We start from the raw sequence: 21,024 nt of genomic DNA, 5'->3' as shown, positions 1-21,024 counted from the left end.
TTATAATTCCAGCCAGTAGTTTTGAAAGTAGCGCTCATGAGCCAAAACGGGTCCCCTGAAAATGTTGCATAAAGATGGAGTATTCAGATATAGCCAATTATGACTATTGTAAAAATTCATGAACATTTGCTTTTTGGTCTTCCTTTAAGGTTAGAATCATATTTTTAAGATGAATTGTGGGGTTTGACTTAGTTGCTGTGGTAACTAGTGACGACCTCTAGCACTACCCACAGTTTTTAAATTATGGTGCGCAACATGGTTCAGTGTGCCAATAAATCAGCGCGCTAGGTTTATAAAAAAAAAAAAAAAAAAATGCATCTGTCTTGGAGCTAGAATTGGGATAAAGTTTACTGTGCTAAAGATCATACAGGCTGAGTAATGGAGAGCTTAGCAAATGAGTCATTTGTGGTACAGTGCCTTCAGAAACTATTCCTTTGTGGTACAGCCTGAATTCAAAATGGCTTACATTTCTCACCCATCTACCACATAATGATAAAGTGATTTCTTTTTTTCACATTTAAAATAATTAGCAGAAATCTATTTTACATACAGTACCAGTCAAAAGTTTGGACACACCTACTCATTCAAGAGTTTCTTTTTTTTTTTTACTACTTTTACATTGTAGAATAATAGTTAAGACATCAAAACTATGAAATAACCAAAAGTGTTTGAAGAATCTAAAATATATTTTGATTTGTTAAAGTAGCCACTCTTGGCATTCTCTTAATGAGCTTCACCTGGAATGCTTTTCCAACGGTCTTGAAGGAATTCTCACATATGCTGAGCACTTGTTTGACTGCTTTTCCTTCACTCTGCAGTCCAACTGATCCCAAACCATTCAATTGGGTTGAGGTCGGGGGATTGTTTGAGGCCAGGTCATCTGATGCAGTGCTCCGTCACTCTCCTTGGTCAAATAGACCTTACACAGACAGGAGGTGTGTTGCATCATTGTCCTGTTGAAAAACAAATGATAGTCCCACTAAGCGCAAACCAGATGGCATGGTGTATCGCTGCAGAATGCTGTGGTAGCCATGCTGGTTAAGTGTGCCTTGAATTCTAAATAAAATCACTGACAATGTCACTAGCAAAGCGCCATCACACCTCCACAGTTTCACAGTGGGAACCACCCATGCGGAGAACATCCGTTCACCTACTCTGCGTCTCACAAAGACATGGTGGTTGGAACCAAAAATCTCAAATTTGGGCTCATCAGACTGGTGGAAATCTGTCCTTCAATCTAATGTCCATTGCGCGTGTTTCTTGGCCCAAGCAAGTCTCTTCTTATTGGTGTCCTTTAGTAGTGGTTTCTTTGGAGTAATTTGACTATCAAGGCCTGATTCACGCAGTCTCCTCTGAACAGTTGGTGTTGAGATGTCTGTTACTTGACACATCAAGCCCTGGTGTTACTTGACACATCAAGTATCACCAAATTGGGCTGCAATTTCTGACGCTGGTAACTTTAATGAACTTATCCTCTGCAGCAGAGGTAACTCTCGTCTTCCTTTCCTGTGGCGGTCCTCATGAGAGCAAGTTTCATACACCTGTTAATTAATGCATTCCAGGTCCTCATGAAGCTTGTTGAGAGCATGCCAAAATTGTGCAAAGCTGTCAAGGCAAAGGGTGTCTACTTTGAAGAATCTCGTAACACTTTGATTTGTGTAACACTTGGTTGCATGATTCCAAATGCATTTTTTCATAGTTTGGTCTTCAGTATTATTCTACAATGTAGAAAATAGTACAAATAAAAACCCGGGAATGAGTAGGTATGTCTAAACGTTTGACTGGTACTGTGAAGTATTCACACACCTTTGCTATGATGCTCCAAATTGAGCTCAGGTTCGTTAACTTTCCTTTGATCATCCAGTCCCGCTTTATTTGAAGTGCATCTTTTGGTTTCATAAGCACTACATAGATGCTTCTCAAATCATCTATAACTATATATCATGCTCTATAAAGATTTGTAACGTTGCATAACTGTGACAATCTATTTATATTCACATTTTTATCTTATGGAGCATGAAATACAGTTACAGATTTGTGACCCATTTATGCAGTGCTTATGAAGTCTTCATAAGGTGCACTTCAAATAGTGGGACCAATCATGGACGTCACAACTTGATTGGAGTCCACCTGTGGCCAATTCAATTGATAGTGCATTTCAGATCAGAAACTAACATGAATTCCAAAGAACTGTCCGTAGATCTCTGAAATAGAATTGTGATGAGGCATATCTGGGGAGGGGTATAACACAATTTGAGTGTTGAAAGTTTCCAAAAGCACAGTGGTCTCCATCATTAGGACATGGAGAAAAAAAAATATGGAACTACCCAGACTCTGCCTAGAGCTGGCCGTCCGACCAAACTGAGCAACCGGGAAGGAAGGACCTTTGTCAAGGAGGTGACCAAGAACTTAATGACCAGACCGAACGACAGAGTTCCTTGGCTGAGATGGGAACCTGCCAGAAGGGCAACAAGTCTCTACAGCACTTCACCAATCTGGGCTTTATGAGAGCATGACCAGACGGAAGCCACTCCTGAGAACAAGGCACATGTCCGTATACCTGGAGTTTGCAAAAAGGCACGTAAAAGACAGCATAAGGCAAAAGATTGGTCTGATGAGACAAGTCCTTGGCCAGAATGCAAAGCGCTGTCTGAAAAAAAGACAGCTCATCACCCGTCTTTATACCCTCCCTACCGTGAAGGATAGTGGCAGCATCATGCTATTGATATGCTTTTCAGCAGCGGGGACTGGTAAGGATAGAGGGGAAAATGGTTGACGAATATGCGCAACCTGTTTCAGAGAGCAAACAGACTGGGGCGAAGATTTACATTCCAACAGGACAAAGACCCCAAGCATACATTCAAAGCAATACTGACATGGCTTCAGAAAAATGTGAAAGTCCTTCAGTGGCCTAGCCAAAGCTCTGTCTTGAATCCCATTGAAAATATATGTGGAAGGACTTGAAGATTGCTGTTCACCGCTGCTCCCCATCAAACTTAAGTCTGCAAGGAAGAATGGGAGAAAATCCCCAAATCCAGATGTGCAAAGCTGATACAGACACCCAAGACGACACAACGCTGTAATTGCCACCAAAGGTGTTTCTACAATGTATTGACTCAGGTTTGTGAATACTTATGTAAATTAGATTCCTGTATTTCCTTTTCAAATCTGCAAATGTATATATTTGAACATGTTTTCACATTGTGTGTATGTGAGAGAGAGAAATCTTTAATACATTTTTAATTGAGGCTTTAACAAAATGTGGGAATAAGTCAAGTGTGTCTCAGTTGGTAGAGCATGGCCCTTGCAATGCCAAGGTTGTGGGTTCGATTCCCACAGGGGACCAGTATGAACAAATATGAAAAGAGCGTCTGCTAAATGACTAAAATGGGTATGAATACTTTGAGGGTTCTGTAAGTAGATGGGGGACGCCATCTTTATTCATGTCCGCTATTGTGTACTACATCCATTTCATATTTTATGTCCAGCAAAACTATGGAAAAAAAATCCTGCAATCCGTATGTGTTACATATTTGTAAATGCTTAAGATCCCGTTCAATCACTTTAAATTTCATAGTCAAAATGACATGGTTGGCAACAATATGTTCTAGTGAACAAGACAATATATTGAAAACATACTGCACACAGTATGTTTTGATTATCTATGTGAGATGTAGCACATCCATTTGTAATAAAGTATTAATTCCAGTTTTGTAAAATTATATATTGTAAACATTGCTTTGCTGATTGAATACAAAACAAAATCCAGCAAGTGTATAAGTGGTTACACGAATTAGTGCATCTCAAATTCCTTGCCACTTAGTGATCCAAGTTTTTTTAACTTGCCTGATTAGTCTCTGAAAAGAAATAAGATTGGCATGTTTCCAAACTGAATTGTTAGCTATATACTGTATTTGAATACTTAAGGTAATCATTTATTAGGCCTACTTAATCAAAAGTACAACATACATTTGCTGCGCCGTTTCATGTAGTCTCTGCTTCTTCGTCACAAAGCAGTATCGGGAACAGTGCTTTTGGTAAACATACTTCTGAAATGTGCCTGCATTTTACCATGCAGAAACAAGTCTGAAAGGTACTCATTTAGTATTTTGGCTTATTAGAGGCACATGTGAATTACATCAGTTATAGGATAAGAAGTTCACTTTGTTTAACCAAATCTCTTTTTTTGTAAATAGCATGCTATAGAAGTGTTCAGCCACTTCTTTTGCGATTTCACTTGGTTTTGAGAAACCCCACCAGCAAGATATTTCCTCATGCTCTTTCTACAGTTGCAGGGGCACAGATAAAACAGCTCCAAAAACATATTTTTAGAAACGACAACACTCAGTGATGCATTTCTTTAGATGTTGTACACAAAAGTGTCATTAAACTTTATCCACAATGTTATTCCATTTTGTTAACCTCGAGTGATACTTTCCGTGTTCAAGCATTCCCAGGTTCTCACCATAATGGGAATGAGAAAGCACACAAATGTAAATAAAAAAGAGATTTGGTCAACAACAACAAAAATGTACTCGTCCTTTCAGACCGTTCAAGTGAAATAACATGACTCAAAACAAAAAATATGACTCCAGTCCTTATCACATCAGGCTCAGCCACTGTGTCACACAGAGAAACATACTTTAAAATGGTCTCATCAATTCATATTCTTACTGAAGATTTGGAATGATATGCTCAGCTGCCCAAATGGTTTATCTATTGTAAGGGAATGTTGACATTTATCACAATAACCTTAGTGTCACAGATATAACATCTCAAATCTCATGCTACACAAAGCAATATACCTTGTAGAATGTACACACTTGACATCTGATAACAGTCACACGAGCTCAGAGGTTTCCTGGTAGACTTGAGCTGCGGGGAATTGAGTTAAAGTTGGGCCTGAAGAGGGGCATCTCACGTGGCATTGGAGGAGCAGCGTTGGAGGAGAAGGGCGTGGCACGTATCACAGACCCTCACTGGTTTTGGTGAGGCAGGGAGGGGCAGCTCGTTGTCAGAGCAGGCATTGCAGAAGATCTCCCCACAGTTTCTACAGTGGTGCTAGAGAAATGAGACATGGAAAACACCAGCTTATCTAGGCAAGAAGTACACCCCAAGGAGAAGGTGGGTTATGGTTTGCATAGTTGCTATTCTTGTTAATGTTACACTTTGTGTTGATTGCTGGTTCAGCATTGTCCCAATTAATTTCACATGAAAAATGTAATGAGTTTATCCTAACCTTTCTCCTAGAGATGGAGAACTCCTTCTCACAAAGTTTACAGTGGGTAGCATCTTTGTCCTTCAACCAGACCTGCCCTCCCTGGAATATTTGTTAGATAGGGCACTCATGGAACAGCACTGGCAAATTTCAACATGCTTGTTGGTAGTTCAGTTCAAATTAAATAAAAGTTTTGCAGATGTTATCACAGGTGCAGCGAAATACTTATGTTTCTCACTCAAACAGTGCAGCAATACAATACACACAATCTAAAAGTGAAATAAATTCAGACATTTCAATTAAGTTGTTTTCATCAGAAAATGTACTGATTGGATTGAACTTTAATTTGAACAAGGATGTAGAACTCAAGACACTTACCTGAAGAGCTTTATTTGCCTCTTTTATGTCTTCGATTTTAAGTTTTGATCTGGATTAAGAAAAGCCAGGCATCAGTTAACTGAATTCATGTCTCATATTATTAATTAAAAAATCCTTAACGGAACATTAAAACAGTAAGAGCACTAACTAAAGGCCAGGAAGAATGAAAGGGGATCATGTATGTGATTATAGCCCCTCCACAACATAAAATAATGTTGCTTCTGATACAGCCTTTCCACTTTTATCTTAAAAGGTACGTTGAGATTGCTGTAATTGATGGGGGAAAGAGGCCGAATTCCTATTTGAAAGACACAGTGTTCGATAAAAACGTACATCAAATGAGTTTAAAATAGACAAGTACTCGCTGAGTTTGCAGCCTAGCTCCTCCAGGGCCTGCTCCTGTTCTTCACAAATCCCCTTCAGCTGGCTGTTCTCATCCTGCAGCCTGTGGAACTCCTGGAGAAAAACATGTGAAATACATCAATCCATCGTGTGTATAAATATACTCTACACCTGTGACGCAACAGAAAATATGTTGAACATAATACTTCTTAATGCCACAATAAACCCCACGAAGAACCCTCAAACCTTTTTAAGTCCATTTATTTGCTGGGCTTCAGCACTGAGCTGGGCGACGATGTCTCGTTCCCTCTCCAGGTCGTTCTGTAAGGTTTGCCGCCACTCCTTCTCAATCTTTAGGTCTGTCTCCAGCTGCAGCCTACAACATTACAGCCATATTACTATCCCTTAATCTTCATTTTGGTGCAGAGACAAACAATATATTTATGGTATATAGGAATAAGTGCTAAGAGCTACTATAAATATACAGTATGTATGTGTACTTACATTTGTTTCTCTCTCTGGGCTATCTGCTTTTGGAGGCTGTCGGCTTTGTTGGCAAAGTCGTGCTTGAATTTGCGAGCTCCATCTTCTGCAGTCCAGCGGTCCCGCTCTGCCTCTTGTAATCTGGTGTAATTCAAACCAACTGGGTAAAACTGAGGCTCCAATCACAAAGAAAAGGGGGTACAAGGGGTTGGGATGCAATGGGACAAACTGGCAGAAGAAAAAGGGAAGACCAAACACCTACAGGCAGGCAGGCCCCTTTGGAGGGAAGATGGCCAGGCAGTGGCAGGCCAGTTTAACATTTCCATGAACACACTCATGGGGCTAAAGATGGTGTGTTCACTACACTCAAAGACAAACGTAATGGTGCTGCCAATGATTTCCACATTCCACAACCACAATTTCAAAACATTTAACTTTATTGTTTCATGTGATAAACAATTGTTATACTTTTTATTGGCTATAATGAGTATAGTATTTGCTCTTACAGATATGTTTGAGTGTATTAGTTATTACAGTGCCACAATAATGGGATGCACTACAAAACTTCCTTTTGTGAAAGAAGCTTATCTTAACATTAGACTGATACAAAAACCAATGAACTGTTACTTTATGATACTGCATATGAACAAATCCCCTGCCTAGTGTTTGCTGAGAGTTAGTGGTTGTGTTTAAAAGCTCAGAAAGAGATGTCTTTAACAAGCTTGTATTGGTTCTCAGTGTCTGTGCTGGCACATTTTACAAATGACATGGCGAGTGTGCGTGTCTGGCTCAGCAAATCTTTATCACTATTGAGATCAAGTAGGCATGATGGGGGGGTACAGGATGATAGAAAGAGGTGTATCGATGTAGAAATGAAAAGTATGAGGGTAAAAGATGGAAGAAATAAAGGCAAGGAAGGAAAGCAAAAAGGGAAAGAGGATGTCAATATCAGTGAACCTCCATTTTACCAAAAACCTTAAGAAATTGTTAAGCAAAGCATTCTCATAAAGATGTCACAAAGAAGATGGCAAACCAAAGGAAGACAAAGGGAAGGATGGTCTGTGTTGACAGACGTGACGAAGCTATGGTCGCATCACAACACAACCAGACTACAGCCAAGTCAATGTTCCAAATGATTGATACGGTGAAACATATATTTATAAAAAAATACACCTACATGCAAAAAGAGGAAATAATTTGCATGCCACATTATGGCCCGGTTTCCTGCACTCAGATGAAGCATTTCATCTCCACTGAAAGCACTTGTTAGTTCAGGGCTAGGCTTAATCAGGGAAACCGGGCCTTAAATATTAATTCCAAATTATTTAAGAGGATCTTTAAGTCAACACCCTTACCTTTGCTCCAGCTGTTTCATGGTTGCTGTGATTTGATTGGTCTTCTCCTCCAAACGAGTGATCATGTCGTTCTTCTGTTTCATGCCATCATCAGAAGTCTGGTTGACAACACAAGAAAGCCCTCAGATCAGTATTGTCACTGTAAAATACCCTGCCTTCAACGTATTCCCACCCCTTGACATTTTCCACATTTTGTTGTGTTACAGCCTGAATTTAAAATGGATTAAATTGAGATCTGTCACTGGCTTACACACAATAACCCATGTCAAAGTTGAATATGTTTTTAATTTGTAATCTATTTAACAAATTAATTAAAAATGAATAGCTGAAATGTCTTGAGTCAATATTGCTTGAGTCACCTATTAGTAAATCGGTCAAATAAAAAAAAAGCAGACATTGAATATCCCTTTGAGCATGGTGAAGTTGTTAATTACACTTTGGACGGTGTATCAATACACCCAGTCACTACAAATATACATGCGTCCTTCCTAGCTCAGTTGCCGGAGAGGAAGGAATCCACTCAGGGATTTTACCATGAGGCCAATGGTAACTTTAAAACGGTTACAGAGTTTAATGGCTACAATAGGAGAAAACTGTGGATGGATCAACAATGTAGTTACTCCACAATTACTAACCTAATTGACAGAGTGAAAAGAGGGAAGCCTGTATAGAATAAAAATATTAAAAAACATACATCCTGTTTGCAACAAGGCACTAAAGTAATACTGCAAAAAATGTGGCAAAGCAATAACTTTTTTGTTCTGAATATAAAGTGTTTGGGGCAAATACAATATAACACATTACTGAGTACTACTCTCCATATTTTCAACCATAGTGGTGGCTGCATCATGTTATGGGTATGCTTGTAACCATTGAGGACTGGGGAGTTTTTCCAGGATAAAAAATGAAACATAATGGAGTTAAGCACAGGCAGAATTCTAGAGGAAAACCTGGTTCAGCTTTCCAACACACTGGGAGATTAATTCACCTTTCAGCAGGACAATAACCTAAGGCCAAATTTACGCTGGAGTTGCTTACCATGAAGACAATGAATTTTCCAGAGTGGCTGAGTTACAGTTTTGACTTAAATCTACTTGAAAATCTATGGCAAGACCTGAAAATGGTTGTCTAGCTATGATAAACAACTAATTAGACCGAGCTTGAAGAAATATGAAAATAATAAATGGGCAAATGTTGCACAATCCAGGTGTGGAAATCTCTTAGAGACTTACCCAGAAAGACTCCCAGATGTAATCACTGCTTAAGGTGCTTCTATAAAAGTATTGAGTCAGGGGTGTGAATACTTATGTAAATGAGATATTTCTGTATTTAATTTTCAATAAATCTGCTAACATTTCTAAAAACATGTTAACTTTTTCATTATGGGGTATTGTGTGGAATAAGTCAAGGGGTATGAATACTTTCTGAAGGCACTGTAACAAACAATATAGCCTACTCTATTTACAAAAGCACCAGCAAAATGTGCCATACAAAAAGCTCCACAGTACCTGCATTTTTGTGTACATTTCCACATTGATGGCCTTGACTTCATCCAGCTGGTGGCGCAGGCCGATCAGTGTGTCCTGTTTTTCGTGAATGTCCTTTTCCAACAGTTTCATGGCCAGATCCATCTCCTGCTTCATGCTCACCTGTACCACCAACTCATTTTCCACATCCTACAGTGGGGTACAAGGACAGCAGCTGTCGGTCACCCCAAATCCTGCTTAACTGTAAACCACTGACCTTCCTTACACAGACAATGCTATTGACTGCACCTTGCAAGCAAAGATGACCATTTCAGAATTCTGAGTTGGCTTACATTGGCAGTGTTGCCTCTATGTATAGGTGAGGCAGGCTCCACTTTCTACTGTAGCTCTTCCCTCAGCCTGTGCCCCCTTAGAAAAAGTATAAAGGGGAAACAACTGGATGACAACTGACCTGGCGTAGTTGACACTCCTCCCTGAGCTGTCTCCTGGCCTCGTTGTACATCTCGTCAAGACCCTGCCTCGACTGCTTATAGGTGTCCAGCTCCACATCCACGTCAACCTGGGTCACCTGACAGTGACACAAGAAGAGACATTAGTGGATTAGACCAGACCCACATGTCCTTAGACCACAAACACAACAAATGAGGAACATGTTGAAGTCTGACTGACCAAGACAGAGAGCAGGACATTGTAAAAGGCAAACCTCAAGTTGCTGCTGAGCTTTTATGAGAATAACAGTGTTCTCATTTCTAAGCTGATGGTTCTCCTCTTGCAGTTTGATTATGTTATTTTTTGCAATCGCCAGCTACAATGAAAAGAGGTTCAAATGAACACCAAATCAGATGTATAAAATGGTAAATGCTTCAGAATGTTAGTACAGTACTATTAAGAGAGAATGCCATACCTCCTCAATGAGTTTAGAGTTTGATTTCTCCAAGTTATCGACCCTCCCTTGTAAGCCGTGTACTGAAGAACTGTGTCAAAAAAACAACTGCTAATTTAGTGCCATTTCATATTTAGTCTCTCCCAACAGACATTTGACTTAAAAAGTCCTCACAAAAGAACCTGAGTAGTCCTTTCATTGTCCTTTACAATTACATTTCCTGCCGTTGAACTAGTGAGCTTGAGTTCTGTAGTGTTTGAGGTTGTGCAAGGAACGTAAGCCAATACAACAGAAGAGACATCTGTACTTGCATAACCAGTGCCAATGACTTGGCCTAAATAAGAGCTGAAACACATGGTTGAGCAATTATCACACCAACATTTTCTTCTCCAAAAATGATACAGTATGGTAAAGAAAAAGAAAAATACTTAAGCTGCCTATTTAATTCTTCAACATAGTTCTTCTGGTCTAGGATGGCTGCTACTTGACCATTTCTATTGGGAAAACAGATCATGGAAGAGAACATCTGTAAATTAGTCAACATTTATGTTCAAATGTTTCAAGCATACTATTATCCTTCTCAGCTTATCCAAGACAAATAAAGTATAGTAGTAGATGTTTTAATGGGTATATTCCATCTCATTAAAGCAGTGATTGAGATTATATATATATATATATATATATATATATATATATATATATATATATATATATATATATACACACACACACACACACACACACATTTTAAGGTTGTGTCTTTAGATTTGGGGCAGGGTCCCCAGAAATTCTGCATGGGAAAAATGAAGTCCCCATTGAATAAGTTTGAATACCACTGCATTAAAGTAACAAGAGTATCTACTTTACCTTTCTCCACTTCTGTAGTCATCAATGTCATTTTTCAAGTACATTGAGAAGTCAATGACCCCAACCTAAGAAATGTTAAATGTCACATACACCATTATTTAGAAATGTCTGCATAGACTGTGACCAGTATATTCCTTTTCAAGTTGGGCTGAGATAATTAGACTATAAAATGTCCACAACTACAATCTGAGCAGATTAGAAGCACAGCTGAACAGTTTGCACTGTGACAGTTCTTCCAGATACTAGTCTGTTGGGATGAGACGAGTAAATCTCCATGAGGTGAAAGGAACGCCAATCCTCTGTCAGCAAGTAGGACCCTGAATAACAGTGTCCACTCACTTGCCTAATTTAAAGGCTGTCAATGGGGAATTTTTTAACAATGACTGAAGTGAGGGGCGTTGACTCACCTGTGTATCCAGGTCCTCGCCCTTGACACACAGGTTGGCATCGATCACATTGAGTCCCACCAGCAGGCCAACGATGACAGCACCCTCCTCCTCTACCATCACAGCAGAGTTGTCATAGAAATTACTGTGGGTACACACAAAGAAACATATTTCACATTAAATTGTGAAAACAAATATTATTACTGTTTATACTAACCGTATATCTTTATTGAAAATGGCATGAGACTTTGACACTTCCTTTACCCATCTGAAGGTATTAGCGTCTAGCCTGCTGAGAGGCAGATGGTGAACCACCACTGAGGAGCCTCCCCTGTCTGCCTGCCCAAGGGGTGTGCTTGGAGGTGAAACAGTGTGTGAGAAAAACAAGTGTGAGTGAATTGAGACTGGAGGTACTTCCAGTACCTCAGCAGGTCCTTTCTGGTGATCAGAAGGCGGAGGTAATCAGCCAGCCTCTTCTGCATCAGGGCCAGACGCAGCCAGGCCCGAGCTCTGCCCAGTGGAGTCCTATAACAACAGAGCACAAACTGCAACTATTAGTCCAACAATCCATAGTCATATTATATCCCTATTTACATTCCAAGTGAAGAGGGCTCAATTCAATCCGTAGAGCTGAAGATCAGCGTTGTAGCACAATTGACATTTAAATTCAGAGTTCCCGCGTCAGCAGCGACTGCATTCACATTAAATGCTGCATATGTCATTTCAATCGGAAATTACCTTTACATTTCAAACATGCTATAGTGCTGAACTTCGGTGAAGCAGATTGAATCAAGCCCTTAATCAAAAGGTGTGTGTGTGTGTACTTTAGTCCTGGTAGGTCCCTGACGCTGGCTGCAATCTCTCCTGCCTCAGGACACAACTTCTCCACCATCTCCAGAGGACCCCACAGTGACTTGCTGTATCCAAGAAAGGACTTCTTCACTAGGGTTGCAAAAACAAACATTGATCCTTATGCCATGGGTAATGTTACACAACACTGTCGAGAAATTGTGTCTTTGCAACCTTAACTATCAAATAATGCATGGGAAAGGGGCGTGTGAAAGCTGCGTGTGAGTATGTGTGTGTGATTATGTATGAATGAATGTGTGTGTGTGTGATTATGTGTGTGTGTGATTATAGACATATGTGGGTATGTGATTATGCATATATGTGTGTTTGTGATTATGCTTGTATAGCTAACTGTGTGTGATTATGTATGTATGTGTGTTTGTGTGATTATGTATGTATGTGTGCAGCTAGCTGTGTGTGTGTGTGTGTGTGTAGCTAGCTGTGTGGGATTATGTGTGTGTGTGTGTGTGTAAGAAGCCGTGTGTGTGTGTGTGTGTGTAGCTAGTTATTTTTGATTATGTGCGTGTGTGTGTGTGTGTGTGTGTGTGTGTGTGTGTGTGTGGTGTAGCTAGCCCGTTGTGTGTGTGTGAGATAATGTGTGTGTATATTATATTATATTATGTGATTATATAGATATGCATGTATTAGAGGTCGACCGATTATGATTTTTCAACACCGATACCAATTATTGGAGCACCAATAAAGCCGATACCAATTAAAATCGGCAGATTTTTTTTTTTTTAAATGCATTTGTAATAATGACAATTACAACAATACTGAATTAACACTTATTTTAACTTAATATAATACATCAATAAAATCAATTTAGCCTCAAGTAGATAATGAAACATGTTCAATTTGGTTTAAATAATGCAAAAACAAAGTGTTGGAGATGAAAGTAAAAGTGCAATATGTGCTATGTAAGAAAGATAACGTTTCAGTTCCTTGCTTAGAACATGAGAACATATGAAAGCTGGTGGTTCCTTTTAACATGAGTCTTCAATATTCCCAGGTAAGAAGTTTTAGGTTGTAGTTATTATAGGACTATTTCCCTCTATGCCATTTGTATTTCATTAACCTTTGACTACTGGATGTTCTTATAGGCACTTTAGTATTGATAGTGTAACAGTATAGCCTCCGTCCCTCTCCTCGCTCCTCCCTGGGCTTGAACCAGCAACACAAGGACACCAGCCACCACATCGAAGCAGCATTACCCATGCAGAGCAAGGGAAACAACCATCCCAAGGCTCAGAGCGAGTGAAGTTTGAAACGCTATTAGCGCGCGCTAACTAGCCAGCCATTTCACTTCAGTCACACCAGCCTCATCTCGGGAGTTGATAGGTTTGAAGTCATAAACAGCACAATGCTTGACGCACAACGAAGAGCTGCTGACAAAACGTGCGAAAGTGCTGTTTGAATGAATGTTTACGCGCCTGCTTCTGCCTACCACCGCTCAGTCAGATACTTAGATACTTGTATGCTTGTATGCTCAGTCAGATTATATGCAACACAGGACACACTAGATAATATCTAGTAATATCATCAACCATGTGTAGTTAACTAGTGATTATGATTGATTGTTTTTTCTAAGATAAGTTTAATGCTAGCTAGCAACTTACCTTGGCTTACTGCATTTGTGTAAAAGGCAGTCTCCTTGTGGAGTGCAAGGAGAGAGAGGCAGGTCGTTATTGCGTTGGACTATTTAACTTTAAGGTTGCAAGATTGGATCCCCGAGTTGACAATGTGAAAATCTGTCTTTCTGTCGCTGAACGAGGCAGTTAACCCACCGTTCCTAGGCCGTATTTGAAAATAGGAATGTGTTCTTAACTGACTTGCCTAGTTAAATAAAGATGTAAAAAAAGAAAAAGTCAAATCGGCGCCCAAAAATACCGATTTCCGATTGTTATGAAAACTTGAAATCGGCCCTAATTAAATCGGTCGATCTCTCGGTGTGTAACTAGCTGTGTGTGATGGTGTGTAGCTAGCTATGTGTGATTAAGTATGTATGTATGTATGTACGTACGTACGTACGTACGTACGTACAGTGGGGCAAAAAAGTATTTAGTCAGCCACCAATTGTGCAAGTTCTCCCACTTAAAAAGATGAGAGGCCTGTAATTTTCATCATAGGTACACTTCAACTATGACAGACAAAATGAGAAGAAAAAAAATCCAGAAAATCACATTGTAGGATTTTTAATGAATTTATTTGCAAAATATGGTGGAAAATAAGTATTTGGTCAATAACAAAAGTTTCTCAATACTTTGTTATATACCCTTTGTTGGCAATGACAGAGGTCAAACATTTTCTGTAAGTCTTCACAAGGTCTTCACACACTGTTGCTGGTATTTTGGCCCATTCCTCCATGCAGATCTCCTCTAGAGCAGTGATGTTTTGGGGCTGTTGCTGGGCAACACGGACTTTCAACTCCTTCCAAAGATTTTCTATCGGGTTGAGATCTGGAGACTGGCTAGGCCACTCCAGGACCTTGAAATGCTTCTTACGAAGCCACTCCTTCGTTGCCCGGGTGGTGTGTTTGGGATCATTGTCATGCTGAAAGACCCAGCCACGTTTCATCTTCAATGCCCTTGCTGATGGAAGGAGGTTTTCACTCAAAATCTCACGATACATGGCCCCATTCATTCTTTTCTTTACACGGATCAGTCGTCCTGGTCCCTTTGCAGAAAAACAGCCCCAAAGCATGATGTTTCCACTCCCATGCTTCACAGTAGGTATGGTGTTCTTTGGATGCAACTCAGCATTCTTTGTCCTCCAAACACAACGAGTTTAGTTAAAAAGTTATATTTTGATTTCATCTGACCATATGACATTCTCCCAATCTTCTTCTGGATCATCCAAATGCTCTCTAGCAAACTTCAGACGGGCCTGGACATGTACTGGCTTAAGCAGGGGGACACGTCTGGCACTGCAGGATTTGAGTCCCTGGCGGCGTAGTGTGTTACTGATGGTAGGCTTTGTTACTTTGGTCCCAGCTCTCTGCAGGTCATTCACTAGGTCCCCCCGTGTGGTTCTGGGATTTTTGCTCACCGTTCTTGTGATCATTTTGACCCCACGGGGTGAGATCTTGCATGGAGCCCCAGATCGAGGGAGATTATCAGTGGTCTTGTATGTCTTCCATTTCCTAATAATTGCTCCCACAGTTGATTTCTTCAAACCAAGCTGCTTACCTATTGCAGATTCAGTCTTCCCAGCCTGGTGCAGGTCTACAATTTTGTTTCTGGTGTCCTTTGACAGCTCTTTGGTCTTGGCCATAGTGGAGTTTGGAGTGTGACTGTTTGAGGTTGTGGACAGGTGTCTTTTATACTGATAACAAGTTCAAACAGGTGCCATTAATACAGGTAACGAGTGGAGGACAGAGGAGCCTCTTAAAGAATAAGTTACAGGTCTGTGAGAGCCAGAAATCCTGCTTGTTTGTAGGTGACCAAATACTTATTTTCCACCATAATTTGCAAATAAATTCATAAAAAATCCTACAATGTGATTTTCTGGATTTTTTTTCTCATTTTGTCTGTCATAGTTGAAGTGTACCTATGATGAGAATTACAGGCCTCTCATCTTTTTAAGTGGGAGAACTTGCACAATTGGTGGCTGACTAAATACTTTTTTGCCCCACTGTATGTATGTGTGTGTGATTGTATGTGTGTGTGTGTGTGTGTGTGTGTGGCTAGCTGTGTGTGCAATTGTGTGTAGCTAGCTGTATGTATTCATTATGTAACGAACATGAATTATTATGCAATGAAAACATGTCCATAAGCTGATACTGTCACCATTATGAATAGGATTCAACTAGTTCTGTACCATCGTAAAAATGAGTGAGTGAATACCTTTGAGGCCATGTTTGAGGCAGTGCTCCATGACAACAAAGAACTGCTGGAGTGGAGGGTAGTCGGAGTCCAGGGTGCGTCCAAAACTGAGGGCCGACTCGATCAGGCCTTTGATGCTGAGCTTGGCCATGTTCAGCAGGTTAGTTCTCTCCATCGACATAGGGTCCCGCAGAGCTAGAGAGGGAAGGGAACAGACCCACAATAGGGAGTGGTCAATTCAAACTACCTATAGTATGTCAACAAAGAGCCATGCGATTATGTTTTTCATAGTAGTGCACACATACATACAGCAGAAATTGACATCTATAGTGCCCATCTTACAGTATTTCAACAAATAGTCATGGATACATCTCACATTTCATAATTGCCTACAACATGTGTTGTACAGACATGATACTGTATGTAGGCACGAAATTGGATTTAATCTTGGCCAATAAATAATATTTTCTGATGTAATCACCACTTCTGATCAAACCAGAAGAAAAACATTGATCAGAAACAGTTTTGCACTGGCCTCTAGCTGGAAATAAGCAGGGTCCACAGAGATCCTATTAAATTACTTCTTACATTTCTAATATGAGTTCTAATATGTAATTCTATGGATTTTTAACATTTTATTTCACTAGGCAAGTCAGTTAAGAACAAATTCTTATTTACAATGACGGCCTACCCCGGCCAAACCCGGACGACAGGGTTTCTGGAATTGGACATAACATTTTTGCCAACACATGGCTAACCTTTGTTTAACCAGTTGCTCTTAGCAAAATTGTGTTTGGAGTTAGCCTATTAGCTAGAAAGGTCTGTTAGAATTTACACTTCCTGTTCCAATTATAATGTGGGGTGGTCAAAATAATAAAAAACTATCTACCAAATCTATTTACTTTAAAATATTGAGTACTTCTCCTTGCCATTATCATTAACATGATAAGACATGTTAATTAATTGTTTTGCTAACATATGATGAGAGTCCTTGGGTAGCAGGTTTGCCTGGGAGGGGGTCCCTGGGCAAGATAAGATTAAAGACCCCTGCACAATAACCTATCCCCAATCAAATCAGCACTCTCCCCATGTTGACAGAGCGAGCCACTGACAATAGGATAACATTTATGCAAATATTCAGACACATGGTAGAGCATGGCGCTTGCAGTTGGTAGAGCATGGCGCTTGCAACGCCTGTGTATGTCGCTCTGGATAAGAGCACAGCTAAATGACTAAAATGTAAATTGGGCAAATGATGGCATTGAGCATGTTGCTATTCTGTTTCAGATCATAGTCAGTATGCTGTCATTCTGTCGCACCACTTAATGTGTGAGAGATCTATCCTTGCATTACAGGCCCAGTAATTCCAACTTCATACGAGATGCAACGTGCCTGCATCACCCATAGTAACCGCAGCAAGCATCACATCTGGATCACGCTATGAGCCCGACCAGAGAGCACGAGACCTTGAAAATAAGTCCTTTCAATGTATTTTGCTCATAGGGCGGGGTGTGGTTTCGAACCAGCTATTGGTCTGTAGAAAAACCACATTAACACCAGAAGGTTACCACAATTGAACAATATTGCGGGCCGCTATCACACACTATTGTGCCAGAAACCCCCACTAGCATCCCATTGGACTTTCCCTTATGGTGTACCGGAGTCCTAACTAGCTAGCTTCGCAGTCGTTAGCATAACTGCAAGAAAGCAGCGTTTTGGTGCATTACCGGCACCTACAGTAGTGTACAGGAGCAGTTCAGTCTCCCGCCTGTGTACAGCGTCCTCGCGTAGACATTTGCCAATATAAGTATAAAGAGGGGTTCCTGCAGATAAAGGAATGCCCACATGCAGGAACGCCCCGGATTGCGTGCCGCAATTACACCCTTCTCCAAATAGTCAATGAATGAATATGACTTGATTGAGCTGCACAAGCGGAAAAATATATGCATGCTGCTAAATTGATTGTATGTTGCACTAAATCAACAATGACTGACATATGCATTTGATACTGTAACATGGGAGCAGGCACACGATGACATGACAGCTTTGTTGATTTATGCAAAAATCAAGAACATGATGAACACATTACTCCAAATTACCTGGGACACTCCATTCGTTTACAAAAGATGTGGGTTCCGCTACCTTTGCCAGAACATGACTGCTGCTTCCTGAAAAGGTCTCCGATGCTTTCCTGGCTAGGGCAAATATGGGCGCCTGCCATCTCCCATCCCCTGCCATCATGGTCGTGGTGCTAGCTTTTTCACCGGCCGATTTTTCTTCCTGTAACCTAAGGATTCCAAATACTTGAGACTTCTCCTTGTTGCTTTCTGCTTCAGCTAATGCAAGGTCTTGCTCTGCAGGTGTCGCCATCGTCGAAATATCATATGGTTATGGACAATTCACCTGGCGACCATTGTTGCACAAATGTTTGGGATAACATTGCTAAATGATCCAATGCCAACCCTTTCATGTACAACACATTTCGTCTACATTCTACGAGTGAAGTCCGCTTTCACAGTCATCAATAACAAATGATCCCTTATTCGGCGTAGTGTAGAGATTTGTTTACACCCTACTGAAGCTGAATCCCTCAAGTCCGTAGGGTGGTGTCAAATACGCTCACAAAACAAAAGCACTACGTAATGGAGAGCCATACTTGGGATTCTGCTACCCTCTACTGCTGGCTGGAAGAACTCCAGTTGATTATACATATACATGTTTCAATTCTTTAAACTGAGTAAAATGTTAAATATGATTAATTAAAATGTTATTAAAATATATATTTTACTAGCCTAGCTCTGTACAGTGTTTACAGAAAATGGAAGTGATGATCAGCCATGTATATTTCTTGCCAACAAGTTAACAGAAAAGTATAATCTTACTCATGAATTTAAAAATGAAGTTAGTAGATAAACGTGATGCATGTCCCTGTGAAGTTAATCATCAGAAATTGATAGTTTAAATAATTCAATAATTCAATATAGTCTTTCAGTAGGATTCCAGTGTATCTAAAATAAATTGTGTTGTAGCCAATTGTCTTGTACCAACCACCATGTGATTGAGAAGAAAATATAGGTTATCTGCTTTTGTTTACCTTGACTGTTTGAAAGTCGCTCCATGCTCTCACTATGAGTGATGCCCCAGCGATGTAAACTCTGAGGGGAATACATAGTGAAGATCACTTCGGCCCAAGAAGATCCTGGACACACCAATATTTGTTCTGCGATAAGAAAGGAGAGTAGTCAAAGTGCTACACAATAGGAATGCCAACAGCAATTATCATTCATACAAAACCAACATTACAAGGGTTATGAATTTGTGGATATTTTAAATGTGAAATTTACAGAATTAAAGGGGGGAAATCTCATTTCTGTGCATGAGGGCCAACTGAAGGGAATACAGACAGTCAGTTTGCCATAAACCAACATATAATAATGTGCACTTTATGGTCCTTAGTTTTGAACCTGGATCATAACACAGCAACTCATGAACCCATGGAGATTATCATTTGGTTTGTGTTATAAAGCAATACGATTATAACTGTTGTTCTTCGATACTGAACATTGTTCCGCAGAACAGCCTTCTTATATTTTCAGAAGCAGGACTATGTGGAGTCCATTGACAGTGTCAGTCATGTTTCTGCTGTTCTCCTGCAGATTAGCCAGTCAGTGCTAAACTATCATATGACTAATTTCCTACTGCACCCTCCCTGTCTGTGTCAGTCCAACATGGCCTGAGATACTGTATGTACTCTACACTGTAACATCCTCCCTTCTGTGTTCTATTGTAGAATGTACATATACTAATTGACATTATACACTGGCACTAAACTAACCGCTGCTGTCTGACTCTGCCAAATGGACCCCTGGATTCTACAGCATTTCTAGAGTGACATAAAATTGTGACAACTTACCTCAGGCAGAGCAGCAACACACTATTTGTATTGGTTCAGCTGGGCTCAGACTGAATCAGTAACTCCAGACCTTCCCTGGCTGGGGCCAAGGCCTGTTGGCTGTGCTGCGTTGGACCTTGGTACCGAGGGAGTCTAATCCCTCTGCAGTTACAGGCAGAGGAGTGGGGATGTCTCTCAGAGGAACCACTTGGAGCACATAATACACATACGGGTAAAAGCAGAGTAGAGGGGTCGATGAGGGCGGGGGAGGAGTCTCCGACTGAAAAGGGGAAGACATAGTTTTGCTGAGGGGGACGAACAAATTTACACAGACCAGCCAACCCCTGCCCTCTTGCAGGAATGACGCGTTCAAAACAACAGGGAATTCAGAACTCGGAAATCTCCGACTTCAGTGCTTTCAAGATGACCGCGAACTCGAGAAAAAACTGGCTGGCAAAATCGTTTTGAACCGTCATCCAGCTCGAAGTTCTAACTCGAAATATCGGGCATCTTTCTAGAGCCCCAATTTTCCGAACTAAAGATCACCGACGTCATGATTCGACCTCTTTTAACCCCCCCCCCCCAGAGTTGCCATTAGTCTTGAAAGTATAAATTACAAAGACATCCAGGAAGTGGTTTAGTGAGCGACACCTCTGTTAGAATGCATTACTATCTAAATGCATGGAACATACACATATTAAGATGATAGTCACAAAATAGATCACCCATTATGTATCAGTGACAAATTCTGTAAATATTAACATGGATATTAATTTCAAATCATTTAGTAATATATTTGTATTATGTAGAAGCACGTGGTTTTATGACATACAACAAAGAACTGCTCTTTTACGTTCAAATGGTTATCCAACTGTCTGGTCTATACATCCCGTTCTGTGTTTGCAAACATTGCCACACGAGGGCGTTGCGCTCAAATTGATGGCAGAATAAGAGACAAAAAATACTCTATTTACATGTTTCTTATGAGTGCATTTCACACTACTTTTGGATTATAATTCGATTTTAACTCTCGTATGAATGTCCTGCTTAATATGTTTGT

The 21,024-nt window shown here is 40.3% G+C and overlaps 1 protein-coding gene across 5 annotated transcripts; it reads right to left on the bottom strand.

Annotated features, from left to right (window-relative positions):
• Nucleotides 1–3,412: 3,412 nt before the first annotated feature.
• On the bottom strand, nucleotides 3,413–20,183 carry rufy2 (RUN and FYVE domain containing 2). Of its 5 annotated transcripts, none has more exons than XM_021580988.2 (19): nucleotides 19,986–20,183; nucleotides 19,167–19,292; nucleotides 16,094–16,267; nucleotides 12,224–12,341; nucleotides 11,823–11,924; nucleotides 11,421–11,544; nucleotides 11,014–11,078; nucleotides 10,575–10,640; nucleotides 10,168–10,237; nucleotides 9,967–10,068; nucleotides 9,715–9,831; nucleotides 9,285–9,452; nucleotides 7,777–7,874; nucleotides 6,443–6,562; nucleotides 6,185–6,314; nucleotides 5,958–6,052; nucleotides 5,597–5,645; nucleotides 5,240–5,320; nucleotides 3,413–5,061 (listed from the first exon to the last, which is right to left on the bottom strand). In XM_021580988.2, exons 2-19 carry the CDS (start codon nucleotides 19,240–19,242, stop codon nucleotides 4,918–4,920), a joined length of 1,899 nt encoding a protein of 632 aa, XP_021436663.1. In that variant the 5' UTR covers nucleotides 19,243–19,292; nucleotides 19,986–20,183; the 3' UTR covers nucleotides 3,413–4,917. The 5 variants fall into 5 exon arrangements, with proteins under 5 accessions (XP_021436663.1, XP_036816333.1, XP_021436661.1 ...); XM_036960438.1 differs by lacking the exon at nucleotides 19,986–20,183 and adding an exon at nucleotides 18,172–18,359; XM_021580986.2 differs by lacking the exons at nucleotides 19,167–19,292; nucleotides 19,986–20,183 and adding an exon at nucleotides 18,172–18,692.
• Nucleotides 20,184–21,024: the final 841 nt, after the last annotated feature.

The sequence above is a fragment of the Oncorhynchus mykiss genome, chromosome 23 (genome assembly GCF_013265735.2).
Source record: "Oncorhynchus mykiss isolate Arlee chromosome 23, USDA_OmykA_1.1, whole genome shotgun sequence".
Classification (NCBI taxonomy): Eukaryota; Metazoa; Chordata; class Actinopteri; order Salmoniformes; family Salmonidae; genus Oncorhynchus; species Oncorhynchus mykiss.
Note: the sequence above shows the minus strand (reverse complement) of the source record. Positions and strands in the feature narration are given on the sequence as shown.

Bases quoted from the DNA above. Each gene is read 5' to 3' on its own strand.
- rufy2 (XM_021580986.2), bottom strand. From the start codon at position 18,442: ATGGCGACACCTGCAGAGCAAGACCTTGCATTAGCTGAAGCAGAAAGC. The intron at 12,342-16,093 runs GTATTCACTCAC...TTGCAACCCTAG, and splicing joins CCTCAAACATGGCCTCAAAG to TGAAGAAGTCCTTTCTTGGA. The intron at 10,641-11,013 runs GTAAAGTAGATA...TTTTCCCAATAG, and splicing joins GACTACAGAAGTGGAGAAAG to AAATGGTCAAGTAGCAGCCA.